The 17,299-nt window shown below is 42.5% G+C and overlaps 2 protein-coding genes and 1 long non-coding RNA gene across 5 annotated transcripts in view; 2 read left to right on the forward strand and 1 right to left on the reverse strand.

Annotated features, from left to right (window-relative positions):
- The first annotated feature begins 1,913 nt into the window (after positions 1 to 1,913).
- On the forward strand, positions 1,914 to 5,496 carry Nkx2-4 (NK2 homeobox 4). The gene is made up of 2 exons (XM_063247933.1): positions 1,914 to 3,334; positions 3,647 to 5,496. The coding sequence occupies exons 1-2, from the start codon at positions 2,893 to 2,895 to the stop codon at positions 4,249 to 4,251; spliced, it is 1,047 nt and encodes a 348-aa protein (XP_063104003.1). The 5' UTR covers positions 1,914 to 2,892; the 3' UTR covers positions 4,252 to 5,496.
- A 782-nt stretch (positions 5,497 to 6,278) lies between these two features.
- Positions 6,279 to 10,343, forward strand: LOC134476037 (uncharacterized). Its single transcript, XR_010047465.1, has 2 exons — positions 6,279 to 6,601; positions 7,873 to 10,343. It is a non-coding gene; the product is annotated as an uncharacterized LOC134476037 (long non-coding RNA).
- Xrn2 (5'-3' exoribonuclease 2) overlaps positions 9,912 to 17,299 on the reverse strand; it is a 70,591-nt gene continuing 63,203 nt past the window's right edge. For all 3 annotated transcript variants that reach the window (XM_023560030.2, XM_003476457.4, XM_023560031.1), the window contains 2 exons: positions 12,426 to 12,564; positions 9,912 to 10,458 (listed from right to left, as the gene is read on the reverse strand). In XM_023560030.2, the coding sequence (XP_023415798.1) occupies positions 10,393 to 10,458; positions 12,426 to 12,564 (205 nt within the window). In that variant the 3' untranslated portion in view covers positions 9,912 to 10,392. The remainder of the gene's footprint in view (positions 10,459 to 12,425; positions 12,565 to 17,299) is intronic.

A 17,299-nucleotide genomic window follows, 5' to 3' on the forward strand; every position in this document is an offset into this window, starting at 1 on the left:
TAAAGTTAACCAAAGATTAAATCAAAGATTTTCAGTAAATACCACACTTTTGTCAAAAAGTTGAGTGTCTACATAATCTTTTAGTTTACGAAAATTTTATCTGCCACAGCCTTAGTACGTTTCCAGTATTAAGTGTAATCCTTAATCAATGCTAAAAGTGAGGCACCACACCACACCCAGGACATGCCACCTTTAGTGTTATTACATGATCGTGTGCCTTCACCTTCTGTGTTATTACATGATCGTGTGCCTTCAGATGCCCAGGCCATCTGGAAACAGTAGGTTACACAGTGTGCCTGCAGGGAAACTGGAAGGCAGGACAGAGGGACTTCTCATTTCACTTTCAAAGTATTTGTTTTTGCTTTCCCCTGAGTGCCAGCATTAAGAAAAACAACAAGAAAATATTCCTGATAAAATAATTTCCTGTGAAATCCAATTTAATCGACAGTATTTAAGAATCTACTAAATCTAAATTTCCATTCACAATTTTGACAATTTGATAAAAAATGAAATGTAACCAAATTATTTTTTTTCTGTCTTTATACAAATACACCTGCCAAAATATCTCTATTTTCAAAACCATCTGTTCACATACTTGCATTTCCAGCCTACAGATATGCGATTTCAAGTAAGACACAAATAATTAACAGAAATAAATGCTGATGATTATAAAATTTTCCCCTCAGAGCTGTGCACCTTTAGTGAAGGACTATTTGGTTTACTTCTAAGGGGTCAAAAAATGACTCTGCAGAGATTCTTCAGATATGATAAAGTACCTTTTAATTTAAACATGGGAATCTCTCAGATGTAAATGTACTTATAATAGGACCCAATGCAGTTAAAAAGCAAGCTTAGCTTCTGGTATAACCACTTATAAATGACTAATTGAAGTTCTATAAATAAAATGTGAAATGAAATCTATAGCCTGAAAACAGTGAATAGTATTCATCTAGAAAAATTATAATTGAAATATTTTTTTCAATTAGGATGCCTGGTCAACATAGAGACTGTGACAATGGCTTCCTGTTTGAAATGTTCGAACTTGAAAAATAAAATAGTTCATTACCTTTGTTTGAAGAAAGTTTAAAATTGCTTTCTACTATTTTCATTTAAGTTAATAAACACAACTAAAGTGATGCAATTTTTTTAAAAAAGAAAAACTGGACTTTTTGGAAACATCCGAGTTGTGCATCCTTAATTTAGGAAAAATAGGCAATTCCAATGCAGGTGAGGAAGAAGATCTAAAAGACCTGTAAAGCAGCATGACATCAAAACCAGGCCAATATTAAATTTTGTCAATGACCGATGTTTATAAACAATTCATGTAATTACATTTTATTCTTTAGCATGTATTTTAAAATATCACTCTAAGTACTCATCTAGTTATCACTTTCTTCCTGACGATATCGCTTTTTCTCCATAGAAAAGACAGATTCTTTACAAAAACTACAATGCAATGAACATAACAATGATTAAAACAGTGAGACAAAAATCACATTCCAACCACAGAAATGAAACCAAACAGAAAAAAGGAATATGTAACAGTGTTCTTCACTGTATGGCAGGCTGACAGGTTAAACTTCCACAATTTTCATACATCATCTTTTTAAACACAATAGAATCTCAATGAATAAATCATTCTGTTCTTTCTACTACTCCAGTTTCTAAGAAAACTTAAAAATTGTATTTTCATTTCTGTTATAATTTTCTAAAGTTGCAAGATTGTTTCCAAAATTTAGTTAATATGCTACGCACATTTCTTTTGTCTAATTCTTTGTCTCACAGAATTCATAATGTGCAAGTTCTTCTTTGTCATGCAGGTAAACTTACAAAGAAAAAAGATGCAGTTTTCCTTTTACATCATTTTAACTATGGCTTTGTATTTTTCAAGAGAAATTCACTTTCACTTTATTTCTACTTCCACTTTCATATCCCTTAAACAGTTTTTCCCCCAATAACAACAACAACGACAAAAGATCTACTGCAAACAGCTTTTTAAAATCTTTGCTAACAGGGTAATGACAGAATAAATTCTAAATCAAGAGGGTTGAGGGGAGAACACAGAAGGAAAGGTAACAATAAAAGAACTTTATAGGTATAAACACGATACATTTTACCAAATAAAAATAAAAATCCACTTTCTCCTGTTCAATTGCCATGCCCACAGAGTAAACACAGAATACTTACAAGTTAGCATCTGTGTGTGTGTCAGTGTCTGTGTGTGTGTGTTCTCTCTTCCTCGGATTGGGATACCTCGAGCTAATTTGATGCTATCCGTTGGGTGGCCCACAAAATGATGCTTAAAGACCTAAAGATGCATAAATTAGGAAGTCCTACAATGGCAGAGGACGGGCATTGTAACTCTTCTCTTTATGCGCTCTTATAGTTCGACCCAAGAGCCTTTTTTTTTTTTTTTAAACACTTTAGATGATGGAACCTGGAGGGGCTGGCAGCTGGAGAGGCCGGGGCGAGTCCCGCAACGCCACCCCTCCCTGTCTTAGCACACGCCGCCCCCGCCCAGTCATCCTGGACGGCGCTTCCCAGTCACTTTGGGAAACTCTGGTCGGGAGGCGGCCAACGCCGGCCACGAACGCTGCTCAGAGCTCCAGGGCCGGACACCCGGCGACGCGCACGAGGACGGGCGGCAAGAAGACCCTCCCGGAGCATGCAGCCCCCCTTACCTTCGCCGTCTCTGTTCCTGGGGGGTGTCAATGACCATTGTCTGCCCGTTCGGGATGTTGCTCCGCCCCCCGAGGCTGTCGTAAACCTGGCGCTGGACTAAAATAAACCCAGCTCCGCAGCCCGGCCGCACCGCGCAGAGGTGGTGGCGACGAGCGGCGCCGCGTCCCGCCCGCCCGCGCCCCCGGGCCCCACCTAGCCGCCCGCCGAGCCATGTCGTTGAGCCCCAAGCACACGACGCCCTTCTCCGTGTCCGACATCCTGAGCCCCATCGAGGAGACCTACAAGAAGTTCGGCGGCACCATGGACGGCGCGCCGCCCGGCCTGGGGGCGCCGCTGGGGTCCGCAGCCGCCGCCTACCGCGCGCCTCCGCCCGGGCCGGCCCCGCAGGCGGGGATGCAGGCGCCGCACGCCGTCGCTGGGCACAATGCAGCGGCCGCCGCGGCGGCGGCAGCGGCGGCTGCGGCGGCGGCCGCTACCTACCACATGCCGGCGGGCGTCTCACAGTTCCCGCACGGCGCTATGGGCGGCTACTGCAACGGCGGCCTGGGCAACATGGGAGAGCTGCCCGGCTACGCAGACGGCATGCGGGGCGGCGCGGCGGCCGCGGCCACCGGCTGGTACGGCGCCAACGCGGACCCGCGCTACTCCTCAAGTGAGCGGGGGCTGAGGGTGGCCGGGCGGCGGCGCAGGCATTTCCCTCCCCAAGCGCGGCGCGGGCGCGCGAGGGGTCCTGGGACTCGGCCTGGGCGTCGCGGGGCTCCTAGAAAGGCGCGGGGGGTCTTGGGACCTGGGCTGAGGCGCGCGGGGGCTGCTGGGGGCCCGGCCCGTTCGCGCCGTCGCGGGTGAGGGGTCCCGGATGGAGGCGGCGAGTGCGACGGCCCCGGTCCCGGCCCCGGCCCTGGCCCCGGCCCCGGCGGCGCCGGCGCCCGCGGACCCGCGCTCACGGCCGCCCTCGCCCTCCCAGTCTCCAGGTTCATGGGACCGTCGGCGAGCGTGAACGTGGCCGGCGTGGGCTCGCTGAGCGGCATCGCCGACGCCGCCAAGTCGCTGGGCACGCTGCACGCGGCCGCCGCCCCGCGCCGGAAGCGGCGCGTGCTGTTCTCGCAGGCTCAGGTGTACGAGCTGGAGCGGCGCTTCAAGCAGCAGAAGTACCTGTCGGCGCCTGAGCGCGAGCACCTGGCCAGCATGATCCACCTGACGCCCACGCAGGTCAAGATCTGGTTCCAGAACCACCGCTACAAGATGAAGCGGCAGGCCAAAAACAAGGCGGCACAGCAGCTGCAGCAGGAGGCCGGCCTAGGACCCCCACCGCCACCGCCTCCGCCCCCACCGCCCTCGCCACGCCGCGTGGCCGTGCCAGTGCTGGTCAAGGACGGCAAGCCGTGTCAGAACGGCGCGGGGAGTGGGGCGCCCACGCCAGGCCCGCCGCCCACGCCCGAACTGGAGGAGCTGTCGCCCAGCCCACCCGCGCTGCACGGGCCGGCGGCGGGGATGGCGCTGGACGCGGCTGCCGCGGACTACAGCGGGGGCGTGCTGGGCGCCAACCTGCTCTATGGCAGGACGTGGTGACCCGCGGTGCCGAGGGCCCGGGATGACGCCTGGCACGGGCGGGGACTGCGGCTCCCCGGGGCCCGGCGCTGCCACCAGGCTTGGCGGTGGCGATCGCGATCTCCCGCTTCCAGGAGTTGCTAAATACCGGAAACGCTGGCGGAGCCCTCGGGCACCAAGTTCCTAACCCGAGAGCAAGTTTTAAAAGTTGGAAACTTTGTTGGTGTTTGTAGCTCTCAAAATCAACCCAGCTTCAACAGTCAGTCCTTTCCGACGCGAAATTGATCTTGGGAGATTGATTTTCGAAGGGCACCCCCTAAGTGCAATTTCATTAATGTTTCAAAGTAAGTTGAATTGTGACTCGAGGTGGATCATAGGGTCGTACACATAGGAACATTATCACAGAGGAATTATTGCCATTTAGGTAAAATAGCGCAACAGACTGAAAAGAAACCAAATTATATGGCTCAATATAGCGTTTAAAATGCTGATTTCAGAAGGTCTTCATAATTGTCAACCTAGTGTTTGTATTATTCTGCAAAAGAGCCCTTCCCCCACTAAGGCAAAGCTCATCCTAGGAAGGGTTGTACTTTTTATATGGAAGCAGGTTTCTCCATCTCTACTGATAAATATACCCCGTCGTTCTGTAGACATGGTACTGACTCTTTTTAAGGTATTTTTGTCCGAATTTGAAGCAAGCAAAATTGCTAAAGTTGACATCAACCTATATTTGAAAGCATGTGAAGAAAGAATAACATGATTTATTGAATTGTAATAAAGAGTAACCAAAATATTTATAATTTTCCATCATATTTAGAACTTAATAGTTGCACCGATTTTGTTGGTGTTTATTGTATAAATAATGTATTTACTATGCCAATTTGTATTTCCTATGTTTCAAATGAATATTTAAATATAATTTAAAAGAACCTTAAGTACTTTTTCATAAAACTCAAGTGGTCATTTCTTTTTTATAAAGTGTATAGGAGCTTGTGACTTTTTAAAAAGCACTAGTTGGCATGATGTGACAACCTAGCCCAATTTACTCATGATTTAAATAACTGGGGTTGAAGGGGAAATATTGAAGCAGCTGAATAATGTGTTTATAAAATGTAGTTAAATAAAATGACTAAAGCACAGTTTACAAATGCTGACAAAGTTACCAGAGATCCCAAACCTCTTCTATATTAGAGTTCAGAATAACAGTTTGGGACTGAAACATTTCGTTTCATTTCTTTGTTTGAAAATTTTTCTCCATGTGCAAAATGAATCCATAGGAAAGTATAGAGGTTAAACTTGCACTTTCTGTTTTATAAAGCAAATGCTCTTTGTTTAAACTTCGTTTCTTTCACAGAGGAGAAAAGAAGCAAAGAGACTGCCTTTTACCAAGGAGTGACTGCATTTTTGGAAAATGAGATTTAATTTTTTAAAACGTTTTACATAATTTCAACAGGCAAACTAGTATTAAAATGATACAATAAATCTATAGAAAAATCCTCTACCTGGGGTTTTTGTGTATTGATGGATTTACTTCACAAAGAAATGTTAATCAAGATAGCATAACTATCATTAATATGCCAAGAGTTTAAAATGCTCATTTATAGCAGTTAGATCCTGTATTAATTTTAGAAAACATGTTTGCAATTTTTTTCTTTGAACATCCTGGTACGTATAAAACCAATAATGGCTTTTGGCCCAAGAGCACGCAGTAATTTTTTAAAGGAAAATTAGTCTTCATGGACAGTTTTCTCTTGACCAAAAAAAAAGTACAAAGGTTCCCTTAAATTGATGAACTATGTAAAAATATCAAGGAAAATAGTTTTATTCAATATTTTCTGCAAGTGTGCTTAGTGTAGCCATATTTTTTTTCTTTCAGCATTCCTTTAGTGAAAGACCTAAGCCAGAAGTAATTACTGCAGAAAGCTTACCATTTTACACCCAGAGATTGTGTTTTATGTGTGCATATCCTGAAATTAGGAAAAGGTTTGGTTCCTGAAACAGTAAAAGAAAAGTTTTTACTATAGATTTCTATCTGTGATTAATGCAGAGCAAGAGCTTTTTTTTCTTTTTCAGCTAGTGCTTTGCAGATCTTTTATAAAAACGCAAACGGCCAGGCCAGACTAGGTGAAACTCATTAACTGAAGAGGGGGATAAGTGTCTCCACATCCAAGAGGGAAGACTGGCGCAGGGGCTGAGAGGGACAAAGCCCCTCAAAGTTTAGCAGAGGCCACAGCAAACCTTGGTTTCAGAATTGCTAACTGCAGGTGTGACATTCTCCCGTCTGTCTTGGGATCTAACTTATCTTTTCCCATTGAGGCGCGGAAACCAAAACCCAGGATCAGAGTTGCAGAGAGGACCAGCAGGACTGCAGGTACTTTCTCTAATCTGCATTGGGATGTAAATTGAAGAGTCTGTGTGAGTGTGTGTGCCATTTTGGAGCACACAAGAAGGGTGTTTGTCTATGGGAGGGTGAGGGTGGAACCCAGTTGTCTTCTATTTAAGGCTGTGCTTAGAACCGCAGCCTAAAGGTCAAAACAAGTAGTCAATCAGACTTCTATCAACACAGATGTTGTGTTCAAACTCCATTCTGCTAGCCACTGTTTACTTTCAATTTAAAGCAAATCAGAGACTCAGTCCTGTTCACTGAATGCAAGCACCTTCCATAGACTTGCTTTGTGAATGCGTTGAATAGAGATGATTTAGAAAGACTGAAATTTGTTATCCATAAAGATGCAGTGATTACATTTTTACAGTTTGTGCATGTGAGAAAATAATGCATTCTGTGGTGACCACATAATTTCAGATGCAGTTCCAAGCATGGATGTGTTCTCTAATGGTGTGTGGAGGGAGCCCTGTGTGTGTGTGTTATTTAGGTCTGGTTTTTGAAAAGGTTACTTGGCATCCCAAACGCAGTGAGATGGGACAGGACATGTTTTATAAAATGTAAGTAACCTTTTACTGCTAGTGACCACTTGTGAGCACTGGGAAACGTCTAGAAGATGCCTAGACGGACCTGTATCCCCCTTGGCAGGAATGTGCCGGCCCCAGTAAGTACTGAGATTGCTCTGGGGTTTCAAGATCACTTTTTTTTTTTTTTTTTTTTAAGTTTAGAGATAACTGAAGTTCCTGGGAGAGAGGTTTTATGGTTTTGTTTTTGGTTTAAAAACATACCCCCGTGAAATGCAGTGCCTTCATGTTTAAAATGTATTTTAGTCACTGTCGAGGTGACTTCTGATAACACCATAACCCTGAAAGTCGCCTCACTCACGCAGTGGTGAACTGCTGTGGTTCCCTCATCCGAATTAAAGAGTGCTCGCCCTTGATCTGCATCCTCTCCATACACTGTAAAGAGCAAGCAAACCCCCGTGTGTTGGACTGAGGCCTGAGTGGAAGAAACACCCGTGGAGAGTGGGCCGTTTGATACTTCTTTCACTCGCTGCCCTTTTGCTCAACAGTCTGCCAGGATCTCATGCCCCTGACCCAGGGGGCAGGAAGTGTCTAACGGATCAGGTCCGAGCTAGGATTAGGGTAGGCAACCATGCTGCGGGAGCCAGGAAGCCAGATTTTAGGTTTCCAACCTAGCTGAATTCGGCTACCGCAGCTTCTGCCTGGGGAAAAAAACATTTCCGTTGTTTTCTACAGGTTCTGCGCTTGTAGAGGCAGAGCGCGGAGTCCGTGATGCTGGGTGGGTGAGAAACTGCGGGGCAATGGAAGCCCCGCGAGAGGGCTGGACTAGCGACCTTGCAGCACCACGATCTAGCAGCGTGGCACCCCGCGGTTCCACCCTGCCCAGACCTTGGCCTCCGCCAGCCTCCAACTCGGAGTGACGGCGGGAACTAGCTCTCTGCCGCGTCTCCGCCCATGGGGAGGTCAGTTGCTCGCAGCGGGCTGCGCCGGGTTCTAAAGTTTTAAAAAATCTTGTACTGTGGAGCCCTGAAAAATGCTCCCTATTAAAGTACATGCAGCCACGAAAAGCTGGCCCACTTACTTTGTAGTGATAAACATCTCACCTTAAAGTTCCAAGACCAACCGCCTGGAACAACGGGACCTTTTTCTGCAGATTCAATGCGGGCCGCGCTGCTGAGCAGAAGCCTCAGCAAGTAGGACTGGCGCGGCAGGACCTGAGGGGCTGAGTACACCCACCTGCTCCACGGAGGAGCTGCTCCAGACCGGGCCTCCACGCCTGGGAATACTTAATTTTCATTAGTTCACGTTTGCAGTAACGATTACGTTCCCCGCGGGGACTTGATACATGTAACATAACTCTTTATGTTCCCTCCCCACTGGCAAAAGACCCATTTCCCTCTGAAAACACTCAGCAGTCAAAAGCCAAATTAAAGGCACCCTAACTAAGGCTTAAAATTAAACTCAAACTAATGGTCTGGGGTAAGATACAAAGGGTGGTGGGTACCCCCAAAACAGGAAGATACTCAAGGGCTCCTTGTCAAATATTCAGTGCTTTTTTTTACAAGCTATTCATTTTAAATACTGAGAAGATAAACTCCACCGCAGACAGCATTATCACCTGCCAGAGTGGAGGTAACACAGAATGATGCTGGCGATTCCTCATGGAGACCTCTATCAGTGAGCAAAGGGTGCTGTGGTGTTAGTCCATCACTAGCAGTGACCTCGTTAGCTCCAAAATACTTCAAGGCAGGAGTCATCTTCCCCACAGAAACAAAGATTAACAAGTGCATTTAAGTTGAGTATTAGCACAAAAATGTGCTAAATCAGAAGGTCACAGGTATCTTACACTTAGGCCAGGTTGGAAAGACTGAGACAAAGCAAGCCTTCACATGTAGGATCCAAGTTTGTTTTGGTAATAAAATCAAAATGCAAATACACATAAAGGTGCTGTATGTGAATTCCAAACACACACTTAAGGAATATAGTGTGCTTAATAGCCAGCAAAAACGAACAAATCTATGAACATTTAAAAATACTGAAGCGTATAGAAAATGTAGCTATAAATTAAGTTTTTTTTTTTTTTTTTTTAACTTTTTATCGGTACCAGGGATTGAACTCACGACCGCCTGCTTGCAAGGCAGGTGCTTATGCCGCTGAGCTAAATCCCCAGCCCCCGAGGATCATTTTTTTTTAAGTTTTTTTTTTTTTTTAAATGTAGCTATAAATTAAAATTTTCAAGTTTTTAAAGATTTTGGCACAAATCCTTAAAACAGGAACATGTCTGTGTGAAATTTATAAAAATGTAAACAACTAACTCTAAGACTTTAGTTTGATTGTCTTGCTGGCCACATCCTCTTAAAAGCTCCACTTAGCTGGGCATAGTGGCACGTCCTGTTATCCTGGGAGGCTGAGGCAAGAGGACTGTAAATTGAGCCCTGCAGGGCAATTTAGCAAGATCCTGTCTCCAAAATACTACTACTACTACTACTAGAATATAAAGTGCAGGGGATGAATGCACCCAGAATGAAGGCTCTGGGTTTAGGCCCCAGTATGGGGGTTTAGCATCTTCTTTATGATTTCACTGACTTGCTTGTGACATCTAATTTCTGCAAACGCTAATGTGTTTACTAAAGATTTTCAAAGCTGCTGGGGTTTAGTTCAGTGGCACAAGCGCCTGCCTGGCAAGCATGAGGTCATGAGTTTGATCCCTGGTATAGAACAAAAAAAAAAAAAAGATTTTCAAAGCTGAAATACTGTCAAATAACACAGGATGCTAGAACTTTTAAAGTTTAACTTTATTTTTTTATTAAAGCCCAGAAATTTCTGTAAGACAAGTACATTAATGAACTGTTTCCAAAGAACAATATATACTCTAGTTTGCGAGGGTTCCAGCTCAAAGAGCTCATACCTAATTCCTGTGCACTAAAAATCAGCATGGATCTTAGATGATCTAGAATATACTGTGTTTTGAAGTCCACAGCTAGTTTGATTTTTAACCATAATGAAAAACCAGTACTAATTCCATCAAATGTGTTTTACAAGCAATTATAAATTCAGATCCACTGTGTTATGCAACACACGTCTTTGGAAAGCAACATAAAACAGTGAGATCAGATCAGTACAAATATACACAGTTAAAAGAAATACACAAAGGACTGTAGTTTTATTAAAAACTACTACTTGAGAAAGAAATCTTTCCACAAATAGCATAAAACTGTAGAATGATGAAAGGATTTGGGAAAGCTTTACAAAAGCTTAATTCCAACTGTATCTTCCCGAGGGTGGTGGCAAAGGGTATTTTCTTCCTTCTCTGGGATATCCCTGAAAATAAAGCAAACAAAGTGTTTATTTTGTGGATTAAAACTCCTGCATAGAAATTAATTTTACATCTTGGTTAAAAAAAAACATATCATAAAGAAGCTAAGTATGTCTTAAGGTACATGGGCGTCTGTAAGTAGCTACTTGGAATGCAGAATCTTAACATAAGCTTGCAGGGCTGTAAGTAGCCCAACAGCCATCACTGAAAACTAACCAAACAAGCCATCACTGCACCAAAGAAATTCCTCAAAACACACGAATGAACAGCAGCAAAATGCTTTATGTAAACAACACGTACAGACAGTGGTTCTCAATTTTCCTACCATCCCAAACAGTAATTCAAGTAACTGAGTGGCTAGGAAAGTCATTCTGTTAGAGCCTGCTGAGTCAGCTAGGCCTACTAGGCAATCAAGGAAAAAATTTTTCTGCTTTAGTGATAAACTTAAGGTTATCATATAAGTGGTGACATGTGTCATATATCCTAGTATGCTTGTAACATTTCTGCACAATACAAGATAAATGTAACAGCCCTTCTGTAACAACCTCCCATCTAGGGACTGGTGCACAGCTCAGGGGCACTGTACTTGGCCAGTACTGTGAAGCCTCAGGGTTTTGTATCTAGAACCACAATACCCTAGAGAAAAGGGTTCCTCCCTGCCTAGTGCATGCTACGCAAGCACTCATGCCCTAAGCTAAACTCCTAGGCCAGCAGAGCTCACTGAAAGGGAAGCTTCTTGGCAGAAGGGAGGAAGATGCGGACCTGGCCAGTAGTCCAGGCAGCCAGTCCCCCACCTCTGCTGCCACACTGCTGGGCTCTTAGTTCATGACCTGGAAAATGAGGTGAATGGACTTAACATTCTCCAAGGTTTCTGTCAGTTATGTATTTATTTTAAAAATGCTCACATTTAAATTGTTTAGTGCTGTCTAGACTTCAGTGGCACAGATAGCCTCAACTTACAGATGTGACTTTTAGAGGTCTTGGGTTGAAAGGATTCAAAGTAAAATGCTATAAACTGATTTTAACGAACTATAACACAATCCTCAAGGAGCATTAAAATCTGCAATTAAGGTGAATTTTATAAAGGGTCTAGACTTGTGAAAACACATAAAAACCATAAAAAATAATTTTCCTTAGCTGTCAGAAGGAAAGTTTTACACTAAAAGGGATTCATGGCAAAAACTTAAGTATAAAATTAATATACAAAGCACAGCAGAAGGCCAGTGGGCAACACCAGGTAAGCAATTTACAAACTACCGAACTGTGGGAGCCAAACTCCACAGACAGCACACACTCTGAATCTCGGCTTACCAATTCTGTTTTCCAGCAAGGATCTGATCAAAGAGCAAATAAACACTAGCCAGAGTGCCAAACTGGCCGGGAAAATTATGTTAAACAGACCTCAGCCTTAAATGTTTCTAAACTGGATGCAAACGAGAAGAAAACTACGCTTATATTATGCGAGCTATCTATGAAATGTGATCCTCATTCAGTGACATGGCTAGCACCATTTAGTAAAAAACATGTGCAAAATCTTTCCAGGTGGTGAGATATCACTGAGAAGTCAAGACCACAGACTTGTAGGATGAATAAATGCCAGAATTCAACTGGAAGATTTTACTTTCAGCTTCTAGAAAATTCTATGTTATAAGGGATCTAGTTTCTGTTAAAGCACAGTTTTCCCTTAAACAGAAAACAGTATGTTTTTAGTGACTGTCTTGTGTTTGTGCTACTCAGCACTGACTACTGTGATTAAAAGGATTTCTGGGCTGGACTTCTCCAGGGCCCTTGGGGTATAAGTCTGGGGAGGCAGATACTATACTTACATACGTGGTCAGTAAAGGACACAAGTTCAGCTGAGCTACTCTACTGACACATTCTCCAGAAATAAGACAAAATGCTGCGTCCTGCAAACCATGCTGACATACAAAGTTAGCAGGAAGCTTTTTGCCCACAGTCCACACTGCATTACCTGTCTTCCTCCACGGTCATCTCTCCGGGGCGGATACCCACCAGGACCAGCTAGCATCTGGTACTGATTTGGCTGGAAAGCTGCGTTTTGGGTTTGGAGCATCCGGTTCCATGGCAGCAGTGGCTCAGCCCCAACACCTCTGTGGAAGGGAACCATGTGTACATTTTAAGTCCAGCTTGTTACACAGCAGGAAGCCCTGGCACTGGCAGGCATCATCTCCAAGCCCCAATCTGATATGCCTAGGTCAGCCACGTGCGATGTACAATATCGGGAAGGCCTTCATGTTTCTTGTATCTGGTACAGTCAAATGTATTTCACAAGATATCTGTATTTATTAAAAAGGATTTTCAAATGCAACTGAATCAGGTTTGGCTTTTTAAAACAGTTTGTTTATTTTCAATTGTGAAACTGCCTTTTCATTCATTTGAATATTTGGATCCAAAATCATCATGTTGGCTATATTTTTGATACTATCCAGAATACATATGTACAAGAGAATGAGGCTTTTTTAGACTGTCCAGACTTGTTCTTGGAATCCATTCTTTCTAGTTAATTGCAGGTTGCAAATGAATTCTTACTGCTGAGTATTTTGAATCCAGGGTAGGGGACTTGGCTGCTTTTTCCCATCCATTATTCTGTTCAATATGTCAGAAGGTCTGATCGGGAGGAAACCTTTTCAAGTTCTATTGATGCAGCTTTCAATTGACCATGGTGACCTAGCAACATGAGCACTAATTGGCATGGGCTGACTGGCATTTGGTGTACAGTTTACATGGGAACACAGATTCAACAGCTATTATAACCCAGTTTGCTGTCCCAGATTACTAGTTGAAAGAAATGTTTTAATTGTCTTCAAGTGCCTATTTTAACTTTGCAGATACAAAGCAACAGGTATAAGGTACTAAATCATAACTTAATTAAAAATTGTAACAATGTAGCAAAGATACACCTTTTAATAGGAATCATCATTTAAGGCATAACATTCTCCTTGAGTAACTTTACTCACCTTCTAATCTATAGGCTTCACCACAAAGAATAAAAAGAAGTGAAATTCTTTGATCTATTTTAACATAAAAATTTTGAGGCCACTGAGGATGTTAGGAAGAATGCAATAAAATTTTAAAGTTACTGGTGTGCTGACTAGCTGCTATCACGCATTACCATATCAGCATATGAATTTTACTTCTTAGTAGAAAACTCCCAGGAAAAAAAGCCCAGTGTTGACTCATTAGGTAATACATTCTCCTTGCAGCTATTCAAGCCCAATTTCATCTTCTCTAGCCTCCATTCTTTTTCTTTTGACTTGGAGTTTGCATCAGAAAGCAAAACAAAAACCCAACAACAAAAACAAACCCAAAGATAATTACTTTTGTGTGATATTTTAAAGCAAATAGCTCTCTGAAGAACTCTAGGAAGGCCAAAGTTATTCTTTACAGTGCTAAAACTAGAGCTCTATTGTAACTTGCTGTGATTAAAAATAAAATTCAAGGTCTGTATCTCAGAAAGAAATGTGTATGTTTAGGACTTACAGTTATTGTTCAGGCTTACTATTAGTACAAGTTCCAGCCAGGATGCCTCATCTGCTTTAGCAGGAACAGCTCTGCATCCAGAGCAGAACAGTAGAGCCTGGGGAGGGGCGAGACCTGCACTGTGACAGGAGGCTCCCCAGCGCTGGGGCAGGGTGTGGGACTCCAAGCTAGACACACACTCACACGCTGGCTTCACTGTTAATCAGTTTTTCCTTCTGGTCTTATACATGTAAAATTCACACAACTGTGTTTCAAGAAAACTCACTAGTATGAAAAATGTACATTTTAAAATGCAATTTTAAAAAACATTTTAGGGGGCTGGGGATTTAGCTCAGCGGCATAAGCACCTGCCTTGCAAGCAGGCGGTCGTGAGTTTGACCCCAGGTACCGATAAAAAAAATAAAATAAAAAAATTTATATATTAAAAATGTAAAAACAAAGCCAGTTTAAAAGCACACATCACTCCTTTTTGTTTGAAATGATTACTAATATTTTTGACAATGATATTTTATGATAAAAATCACTAGTTAAAACTAAGAAAGAATAAAGTATCATTGATACGCACTACCTTCTTCCACTTAACAGCAGAAAGGTCTTTATTTTCTAAACAATGGTATTTCTATATTAATTTATAAACAAACAAATGAACTACAATTTGCCTAGGAGAATGTGTTCAGATCTGAGCTGGAGGCATTTAAGCTGACACATTTTAACTTGCTAGCAGTTAGAAACTGGGCCAACATAATGGAAGCATTTGCCATCATGGTGGAAACAATATTCCTAAAATTTCCAAGTGACTGGAAACATGAAGTCCACCAATCTGGATTTTTTTAATGTATATGTAGGACAAAATGGGGTTTTTAAAACTTTTTCATGACTAACCGAGCTCAACACCCATAGGTTAGAAACAAAATGTCTGCCTTACTAGGGCGAGAAAAAGATGCCTCTATTGGCAAGGAAAATCCAGAGAGTATGGCAGCCTCAAGTGGTAGAGGAAACTCAAACCCTGGCCACTGCTTCTGACAGTGGACACTACTAACATGGGCTGCTTCTGTGTGGGAGCAGGAGAAAACATGTTCCTGTCTTTGTTGTTTCGTCTGTTTTGTCCTAGATATTGAACCCAGGGCTTTGGCACCAGGATATTATGCTCAGCTTTTATGTATTATTTTTTTGAGAAAGGGTCTTGCTAAGTCATTGAGTGGCCCAGGCTGGGCTCAAACTTGCAGGTGTCCTGCCTCAGCATCTGGGATTACAGGCATGCGCCACCACCTCTAGCCCACTCCTGTTACATTTCTAAATCAAATAAATAAGTAGATTATAAACACGATCTTAAATTAGGCAATACATCAACTTAATATAGTGTAGTGTAGAGAAAAAATATACTGAAAATTCTCTTTTCTAATAGGATTCTCATCACATACTCCAACTAGTGGAATGGAAGTATACCATCTTGGCAAAATCAAGACAGTCTGTCATCTCTGTCTTGTAAGGTATGTATTGTTGGCCTGACAAGTCCTACAGAAGTGAATGATACAATAGGTCTGCATATTAGTTAGGAGAAGTTTAGGACGAGAATCCAAACCTAGTTTCTGATGAACAAAATGGTGAATTTCTTAAATGATTATGATTTAAGCTTCATAAGTTAGAATTCTACTAATGTTCACATTTAACTTTTGCCTTTAGGCATAATTTTAAATTTCTGACTACAAACTAAATCAAAACAACACAAAATAAAACCCTATAGAACTTGTTCCTAACCTGCTGGGTTCATAAGACAGCTAGGATCATGCTGATACTTGGTGAGTACGGAATAAGAACTGAAGGATGAGCATTAGAGCAAGGAGAGGGCCACGGCGGTGATCTTGGGGGAGCTGCACTGCGTGCAGGGAGCAAAGTTGTGGGATGAGACAGTGGCCTGCATCTGGATGTGGAGTCTCTGCTTCCTCTTAAGCTCCGGACTTACTGTATTATGCTCAGAGTGAAGATACCAATGAGTTTTGTTCTCAAGAAAAGTTTCCTGGTAAAGAGCAGCATAGAAGTTTGACCTTAGCTAAGCTACTGAACTATGTGCCTCAGGTTCTTCCTATCAAAATAACAGGATCTACTTCAAAAGGTTGCTGGGAAGCGAATATATTAAGTCATGTTGACAAAAGGGTGTTAACACGTCCTTCAAAAGCAGTGGAGAAACACAGGCAATTATTATTAAAGTGGGGAAGAACTGAAGAACACGATGAGAAAATTAATTCAGAAAAACACACACTGTGTATCTAGAACATGATGTGTGCTTTGAGAGCTTACACACTGAAAACAGGACATACACACACGCTGCCCATCATATTAAACTTCAAATGTGACTCGCACTAAGCAGCTAACACCTCTAATGAACTTAGCAACACGATTTCCTGTCTTCTTAAAGAAAACAAAAAATGAAAATTCTAAAAGTCTCTAAATAATTACTGACTTTTCTTAAAAGGGGGGCACTATTTAAAACCTTATTTCATTTCAAGTATAACCAGGTGAGAGACTGCTGAAACACTAGAGAGGGGAGTAAAACAGATTAGAAATGGGAAGGCAAAAAAGGAAGCCTTGCTGCACTGGGGCTTCATTTGTTTTCCTATTTACCGATGCTGGTAGAACCAGCATGAAATGATGTATTTTAAAACTGTGCCTTACAAATTTTGCTACAGATGTTAATATACTATTCATGACACGCCTTGCTGCCTTGTCGTCCACAGTCTATCTGACTTAGGAACACACAACTTATCAATGAAGAGACACATGTCAAACATCCCTTGTTATTAAACCATGTCACATTCTTCCTAGTCCATGGCACTTATTAGACTGCAGATCCCATAATCCTCTTCTGAGTCCCTTCTGCATTTAATTCAGTTCAGTCTTAAGTAGTTAAAGAAACTGTTTTCAGTGGCAACTAATAACTACTGACCTACAGTGACACTGCCTTACAATAGGCTTGTCAGTCCTGAAAAAGTTCTACCAAAGAAGCTGATTAGGACTTCAAGAGGTTTGTAGCAAGAATCAATGGTTGGTCTGTACTAATTCTGTGTTGCCAGCATAGAAATGATAAAGTGGAACACTGTTAGTTATGCCTCATTAAGCTGCACAACCCTGCTAAAAAGAAATTTGTTTAGCCTGACCAAAACCTAATACAGTTTTAAGCTCTCTGTGTTGCATTTTTCGGGGCATCTCAAAAGCTTCAACAAAATAAAGGCCAAGAACCAAGATAAGTAGGGAAGTATACAAATGTGAGTGTTTTAATTCAAAGTGTTTCTGTATTTTCAAAGGACAGGTGCAAGAAAACCCTTTTGGTGGGAAAAAGTGTTTTTC

The sequence above is a fragment of the Cavia porcellus genome, unplaced genomic scaffold (genome assembly GCF_034190915.1).
Source record: "Cavia porcellus strain 051 isolate PalLab524CR breed Dunkin Hartley unplaced genomic scaffold, mCavPor4.1 scaffold_5, whole genome shotgun sequence".
In the NCBI taxonomy this organism is placed as follows: Eukaryota; Metazoa; Chordata; class Mammalia; order Rodentia; family Caviidae; genus Cavia; species Cavia porcellus.

What these genes read in the sequence shown, in the direction of transcription:
- Nkx2-4 (XM_063247933.1), top strand. Translation starts at nt 2,893, where the DNA reads ATGTCGTTGAGCCCCAAGCACACGACGCCCTTCTCCGTGTCCGACATC. An exon ending in GGACCCGCGCTACTCCTCAA is followed by an intron (nt 3,335 to 3,646) that starts GTGAGCGGGGGC and finishes TCGCCCTCCCAG; the next exon opens with TCTCCAGGTTCATGGGACCG.